Raw genomic sequence first — 7,862 nt, forward strand, 5'->3', positions numbered from 1 at the left:
ATGCCCGTCTGTTCGCGCCCAAACGTCCGAGCAAGCTGCCCAGCGCGCCATCGCGAGTCTAATCGTCATCCGGAGCTCATGGTGCGCCGCGACCGCAACCACGATGTTACCTGTATCCTGTATGTCATTTGTCCAATGGGACGTGCTCACTACAGCCCGACCTAGCGAAAGCATTCATGGCTAGATGCGGAATTGTCGGCAGGGGGGTTGGGCATCTGTGTTCTAGTCTCGAGTGTAAATCAGATGTTGTGTTGCGACTGGGCAGCACTGTTACGAGTACGGATGAGGATATATTGGGTGGGTTGAACCCCTCTTGCTCCTCCCTCAGCTCCCCAGAGTCGCAGTGCCTCAAGAAGCATAACGACCCCCCGAATTTCTGTTCCAGCTCTTGCTTCATCATCCCCATATACTCGAGAACAAATCATCCCTATGCAGCAAGTTTTGGTTGGTCACATAACACGAGCAACCACAATGGCCAACGACGCCCTCAACACCAACCGACGCGTCGGCGCCCAGGCCGACCTGGCCGTCACCACCCGCGGCTCGGATTGGTACTTCGCCGTCTGCGCCATCATGGCCGTCTCGACTCTCGCCTTCCTCGGCATGGGCATGGCTAAGCGCGAGACGCACCGCCTTTTCCACTACATCACGGCGTCCATCACTTTTGTTGCTTGCATATCGTACTTTTCCATGGGCGCCGGCCTCGGCCAGACACCTGTTCTGGTCGAGTTCCCCCGCCCCAACGACAGCCAGGTCTCCGGCGCCGGTACCCGAGAGATCTACTATGTCCGCTACATCGACTGGTTCGTCACCACGCCGCTTCTGCTTCTGGATCTTCTCCTCACCGCCGGCCTGCCTTGGCCCTCTATCATGATTGCCCTCCTCGCTGATGAGGTTATGATTGTCACCGGACTTGTTGGTGCTCTCACCAGCACGAGCTACAAGTGGGGATACTGGGTGTTTGGCATGTTTGCCTTCTTCTACGTCGTCTATTCCCTGGTCTTTGAAGGTCGCAAGCACGCGGCTGCGCTCGGTGGCTCCATTCAGCGCACTTACACCAACTGCGGCGTTCTTACCATCTTCTTGTGGTTCTTGTACCCCATTGCTTGGGGCGTCGCCGAGGGTGGCAACATTATCCATCCCGACTCTGAGGCTCTCTTCTACGGAATCTTGGACGTGTTGGCCAAGCCTGGGTTCGGCTTCCTCCTCCTCTGGGGACACCGCAACATCGATCCCGCCGCGTTGGGTCTCCACATTCGCGCGCCCGGCGCCCAGAAGACCCACCCGGGCCAGCACGGGGGTGACCACGGACACCTCGGCGCCACCGGCGGCGCGGGGCCCTCGAATGGTGTTTGATGACACTTTTGACTGGAGCTTTTAGGCTCACACACCAGCATCTCACCAACAACGCCTCTTGGAGAGGTTTTGGGGCGGGTCCAAGGTACTAGTAACTAAAAGAGGTTACTAGACCTCTTTGCATAGGCATTGCCTTTGTAGTTTTAAAATTGAAGCTTTTGAAAAAAAAGTTCCTGTGGATTAGCTTTGATGCTCAGGAAGAGGGGGGAATGTGGGGAAAGGGGGGGTTCTTATCTGGTATCTGGTTTCTTCTGATGTTGGGCACTGCACGCTGGGCGCATAAGCCCCCTCTCCTAATGTTTACTATTATGTATCTAGGGGAAGGCAAGGGCTAATTTATTGCGGGAGTTCAAATGCTTAGAAGCTTTAATGTTTATACCCACAAATAACTATCGTTAATAGTGCTTTTTTTTGCATGCTTAGTCTTCCGTTTGGCAATTTGTGTGATTTATCTAGCCTAGTTTATTGCATATGGCTGAGTACTCTCAATTGAACAAGGGTTAATACAGATCATCAGCATGGTGGTCGACAAGGGTCGTCGGAATCTCCACCAAGATTTAGACCGGAGCTTGGGTCTTCATGGCATGACGACTACATACCCCGTGTCTGCAGGTGAGGCTGCCTGTCAACCATTTTGACGTTTTGCGGGGTTGCAATGCGAAACCTGGGCATATATTCAGACAGGGCTTTAGGGTTGTCTGCCCACTTGATTCATGCCTTGCGCCGTTGGGTTTTGTGCCCAGGCGCGAAGCCTCAAATTCCTTGGAGGTTTATTTGTGGTCATTAGGGGGGTTGGAGAATACTTCGAGATATGCGTGGGACGCGTTTCTTGGCTTCTCCCGTTAGCTGTTGAAACTCTTTGTTTGGTGAGGCGAACCGAAGCAAACTTTGCTCATGAACTTTGTCTTGTGTTCTCTGCCGAACCCCTCATCGGTCTCCTAGGAATTTGTGAGTCCACGAAGCGACATGATACATGCAAACTACACACGAAATAACTCGTCTGCCCCGTCTGTTTTTCATATCCACTGTTAGGTTCGGCGAAGCGGTTGTCATCAATACCATGGCTGAGTAGGCTGACCGGCAATATCTGCAACACGTCGTGTTTGGCATTTCATGCTCATCTCTCGTGTGTTTCTTTAGTACATTTCTTCATGATCTACTTTATCTTATATCCTCTTTACTCAGCTTTCTTCATTTTCTAGGGTTCTAGATATTCGATGCATCACTTTTGAATGCCCTTTGCTATAGCAGGATGAGACGCGTCCGCAAAAGACGATAAACACATACATCCCATAGCTGAGGACCTCACTAGACTGTCTAGACTTAATATATTCAAAGAGAGTACTGCTTTAAGTAATACGCTAGCAATGCAAATAAGTTAAACTCTAGTATTATATTCTTCTAAAAGAAAGTTTACCTATAGAAGCACCTATATAGTATTATAGAAAGATATATAGATACCTTACTAGCTATTACGCCCTCAGCATATACTACAGTATATTTATTACTTAATAGTTAGGCGTTACATACCCTTTGCTAATAGTAATATACTACTAGCCGTTTAGTGATGGTAGTAGGTATATTAATACTGCATATTACTGACAGCTTCCTCCTTCCTCTTTTTTCCTTTTTGCTTCTTCTTAGTAGTTATCTATAGAACCTAACGTGTTCCCCCTAAATAGGGCTTGCGCTAAGACTATCAGACTGGATTGTAAATGTTCAAGCCAGCAACGCTGAGGCATAGTTCTCATTCGTTTCTCTATCATGTAGGTGAAGTGCCACTCTGCCAACTGAATCTGGTGGCGGGCTAAAGTCAACGGGCGAATTGCACCACCTACCTGTTCTGTTGCTATTTCAGACGTTGCGAATCCTCATTCTGTTCGTCCAATCGCAAAACGCAAATGCCTGGCGCAAATATCTGCCTTATACGTGTCGCTAGCATCAGCAACGAGCTCATTTTCCAACCTGGACTGCTTGTCCTGATTCAATCCCATGTCCCATAACCTCACTGAGCTCTAAATTCCTCCTCCGAAAGACGATTCCCGAAAGGTCGGCCATATATCTCAGAATCTGCTCACTCCCGCTTCAACTTTTGCAAGTCGAATTCATCCTGATCCACCATGAGAACACACTGGCCGATGTCGACGTAGACCGGAAGCTTCCATTCATACACCCTGGGGCCGTCCAGATCACCATCGTCTTCCTTCGCCTTCTCTCGTAACACCATGAAGTCCTTGCCGTCTTCCCGGACGTATTTCAATGAGATCGTATAAGATCCCTTTCTCCGGGAGCCGAGGTCAAGAAAGTCGTAGGCATTGTAAACTTCAATGCGCCGCTTGGCAGGGTCTTTAAGGTCTTCCGTGGTCCCTTGATGAAAAGGTTCACATCTGATTCTGATGCGAGACTCGGTACGGAGATTGAATTGAAACTCCCAGTTCTGCCCCTTGTAAGTCAGAATGTTTGGCTTCGCCAGGCCATCTGGGCCCTTCAGGCTCGGTGAGTGGAGGGCAAAAGCAGCACCCTGCTTCATAAATTCCGCAACAGACGTTGCTTTGGAGAGAGCCAAGGCCGCACCTTGGGCAACCACCAATCGCCTGAAAACATTGTCAGCCACGGCCGCCGTTTTGTATCAGAAATAGCCAACTTACATGTCCGAGACGGCGCGTATTTCGGACAGCGCAATGTATTTCCATCCGGGTTGGCTGTCTATTTTGGCAATTGTGGCTGCGCGCGCAGCCGCATTCAAGTAGCTGCCGCCCGTAAGAACCACAGTTGTCGGTACCACTCTGCCCATTCTGGCAGTGATCTTGGTGTGGACTTCCTTGAGAGGTCTATCGAATGCTCTCTTGTATAGTCGTGCGGCGTCCACAGGCCCGTCAGGCTGCCAGATAAATGGTTCCTTATGACAGACCAGGGTGAAGGGCGTGCCGTCGTGACTGCCCTGCTTCAGTTTCAAGCACTCCATGAATTCCTTGACACACTCTTCAACTTCGTTCTGGCTGTCTTTGTTATACTCCAGATACTTGCGGAGTGCCTTCTCAACTCTCGTGCGTAAAGCTCTGATCCTCCGGGAGCGCCTATAGTATGTTAGACAATGTTGAACGCACAGCTCCCCCAACTCAACTTACCCCAGGGTTTCTGGGTGGCGAAGAAAGCAGGCTTGGAGTTTTCCTTTTCATGCTCATTCCATCTCAGATGGAACGTAACACCATTCTACAATCCAGTCAGCGCGCATGGTCTCGACAATCACCCAGGGGTTGAAAGACTTACCACAGTATGGCCGCCAAAGTCCGTAATCATTAACCTGTGCGGGTATCTCTCGTCGCCCTCTGGTCTTTGTAGAATGCCCCTTATATGACCGTGTAGGAGATAATGACCCACGGCCTCTGCTTCGTAGATACATACGAAGTTTTCGGGAGTGATGTTCGGAAACGCTTCCTCCAGAATGCCTGCATGCATTGTCTGGAACGGCGGCGTGTTCCATGTGACGGGGAGCGTGACAGCAATGCGGTCATAGAATAAACCCTCTCGATCACACGTGTCTTGGGTAGCCTTGGCAACTTTTCGGAAACACTCCACGACGTGCGCACGAAGTTGGTCTGTGGTAAGTTCTTCTCGCTCCTTCTCCTTTAGAATGAGGTCGCCTTTGAATGTTTTTTTCAGAAGCGACTGGACATCCTTGTCAACTTTGGCGTCGTCGGTAGCTCGTCGAACAAGTTCGTAGATGAGAAATTTAACACTCAGCCATCCACCTGCGCGAAGCGCGTCGTGGCCTGTCTGGCCTGTGGATGGTTTGAGCGCCGAGGGGAAGTCGAAATCTTGTTCGTTGTTAGCTCCTTGAGGAGGACATTCCGGGTCTCTCACGTCGTAAAAGATGCTACGATCTCCGACTTCGACGCAAAGACTGGCCCTGATGGCAGTGCTGCCGTCGTCCAAGCCAAGATCACTAGAAATTTATTGGTTAGCAGCTTCCTCTTTGTTAAGGTGGTGACGGTTCAACATACGCTTGGTTGAGACCAATCTTTCTCCGCTTGGGGGTTGCGGATCTACCGCGCTCCGTAGGTCCTTCCGTCGACCTCTCACACTTGCTTCTCAACCCCGCCTGGGGTACGGGCTGTTCATCCACGCCAGTCCGTTCCTTCCTTTTCTTGGTTGGTCTACGTTGAATCTCTGGGGAGGCATCCATCGTGTTGAAACGAGAGCTGTCAGACGACTTGTGAAATGCGTGCCGTTTGTCCTTGTGTTTGTCGCGCGGCATTGTTGAGAACTGTCACTGGTGAGGTTGAAATTCGCAACAGTTTTCAAGGTGAATTGATTTAAAGAGGAAGGGGCAGTGAAAAAGAAGGTGAAAGTTGAACTAGATAGGACAGCACGCACGGTAAGGACTCAATCGAAGTTTCGGCTTTGGACGAGGTGAGAGGCTGGTCGGAGGCAAAGGTTGCATGGGGTACGAACCTGGACTTAGTCTGATAGGTTGGTCGAGGTGAGAATTGGTCGAGATGAAAGGTTGGTTAAGGTCAGAAGTCGGCTGAGGTCTTCAGCTTTATATTCCTCACATCTTCTGTAGAAGTGGACGAGTTGACGGTCGAGGTGAGAAGAAAAGCCTAAGAATAGAATGAACGACACGTTCAAAGGCAGGAGGGATCTAAGATGATCACATAACCAGACGTCAATCTGTGCCCGCGAGATGAGAAATATTCAACTTTGAGACTGATTATCCCTGTGGAATAACCTCTATATCTAAAATAGATTATTTGTAGCTTGACGATTAGAGGTCTGAAGACTTCCATATAAGAGGGTTTATATCCGCGGAACTAGACTTTGATACACATTGAGGATCTGATAACTAATTCATACTTCACTTCTATCTACAATAGATAGCTTTCAAATGCTACACAAGGCTGCCATAAGTTTGCCACTATATATACAACCTAGTCAGAATAAGCTACGTGCAACTGTTCTGAGCATATCCTCCGATCATTTTCAAATTCAACACATACGTTAATGAATGATAAGCTTCATCTCCTAAGTCCATGCCCGTGTTTAGAATTTACATATCTGATAACACTCTCAGGGAGCGTATGCTTTAGTTTCACTAGATATTAAATCTTCGTAGTGAAGGATTGATTGAATGTGGGGGACAAATGAATTATCAGGCTTACTTGATTTTCTGAAGCTGGCATTTATAAGGAATCATGAATTCTTCTAGAACTTACCATAAGTTTCAGCCTGTGGCGTTTTTGCCCTAACATAGAAGACACAGAGTTCTCATCACTTCCAGCGAGGATTATAACTGTCGAAGAATCAACAACTCAGCCTCACATCAACAAGTCTCGGAGCCGGTAACTAGGCCTTCGGAGCCGGGCTGTAGGTTTGCAACCTAACGATACATCATTATGAAAGCGAAAAGTCACCACGGAGTTGGTTACACAAAGCACTCAACTCCCTCAAGCACGCTGGAACTCTCACGTTGTCTCCCATCTCAAATACCGCCAAGCAGCCAATGACAATAGCCCAGCACCACCAACCTTTCAAAACTCAGGAGTAAACTCCGTCCAGAATTGAGTTTCGACGACATCGAAACCTTAACCCCGTGTAAGAGATCCCCTTCCCATCGAAAAGCCAAAACTTGTAAGCATCCCACGCTGCTCCCCCCAATCAAGTAAGCCCTCGAACTCACCTCATTCACGAATCAGGCAGGTATCGTCGTCATAGACAAACTCAAAAAGAACCCTTAAACTTCCCCCCGTCCCTCTTCTCTCACTCATCATCAGAGAAGCCGTCATCACCATCCCTTCATGTGCCACCCTCTCACGTCGTCGTCTCATCCCGTCTCAAGATCCAACGTGAGCAACCCAGCACTTCTCGCGCCCGCATTGAAACCCTGCGTCTAAACTACCCCCATCTCAAACTCACTCACACCAAAGCTTCGCTGAGAGCCGGCCTTGGTTCTGCGTAGCGTGGGCGTCAAACATCCAGTAAGCATGGCCACCTCGAACAACCCCCAAGGTGTGAACAACATGTGCCGCTCAGCAGCCGCAGCCGGAAACTTTCCTCCTGCCACGATCTACAAGGGAAACCCCAAGGAGAGAACATTCACCTGCAGACAGACGGACAATCTATTACGGAAAAGGGAGCTTCCTCGTTCAGAATCCGAGTCAATCTTTTTGCTCAGGATCAATCAAAACGGTACACCCGGAGCATGCCCCGATTTTCAGACTTCATCGCCTGCAGCATCATCACACCTCTTGGCTCCCCCAGAAAGGGCGTGGGCGAGTTGGATATCCCCCAAGTCTGGCGCCAAAACGCGGTATCGACCGGGATTTCATCTTGACTCACCCTTTTCCCGTCGTTCTTCGCGCGAGCTCCCGATAACCGATACCCACGTGGGTCATCTCCATCTGCGAACTGATCGGTCTTTTTTGGAATTTCAATGTGCGCGTTTTCTGCAATATTCTCCAGTTTCTGATCTTCACCGCGAACGGAACACGCGTCGAACGAACGCG

The 7,862-nt window shown here is 49.6% G+C and overlaps 2 protein-coding genes across 2 annotated transcripts; one reads left to right on the top strand and one right to left on the bottom strand.

Moving 5' to 3' along the window:
* Positions 1 to 471: 471 nt before the first annotated feature.
* On the top strand, positions 472 to 1,356 carry COL26b_005316 (uncharacterized protein; the record flags this gene model as incomplete). Its single annotated transcript, XM_053178168.1, has 1 exon — positions 472 to 1,356. The coding sequence occupies one exon, from the start codon at positions 472 to 474 to the stop codon at positions 1,354 to 1,356; it is 885 nt and encodes a 294-aa protein (XP_053037943.1).
* A 2,074-nt stretch (positions 1,357 to 3,430) lies between these two features.
* COL26b_005317 (uncharacterized protein) lies at positions 3,431 to 5,614 on the bottom strand (the record flags this gene model as incomplete). Its single annotated transcript, XM_053178169.1, has 5 exons — positions 3,431 to 3,950; positions 4,005 to 4,433; positions 4,481 to 4,569; positions 4,627 to 5,302; positions 5,361 to 5,614. The coding sequence occupies 5 exons, from the start codon at positions 5,612 to 5,614 to the stop codon at positions 3,431 to 3,433; spliced, it is 1,968 nt and encodes a 655-aa protein (XP_053037944.1).
* Positions 5,615 to 7,862: the final 2,248 nt, after the last annotated feature.

This window comes from Colletotrichum chrysophilum, assembly GCF_026319265.1.
Source record: "Colletotrichum chrysophilum strain AFK26 chromosome Unknown scaffold_35, whole genome shotgun sequence".
Classification (NCBI taxonomy): domain Eukaryota; kingdom Fungi; phylum Ascomycota; class Sordariomycetes; order Glomerellales; family Glomerellaceae; genus Colletotrichum; species Colletotrichum chrysophilum.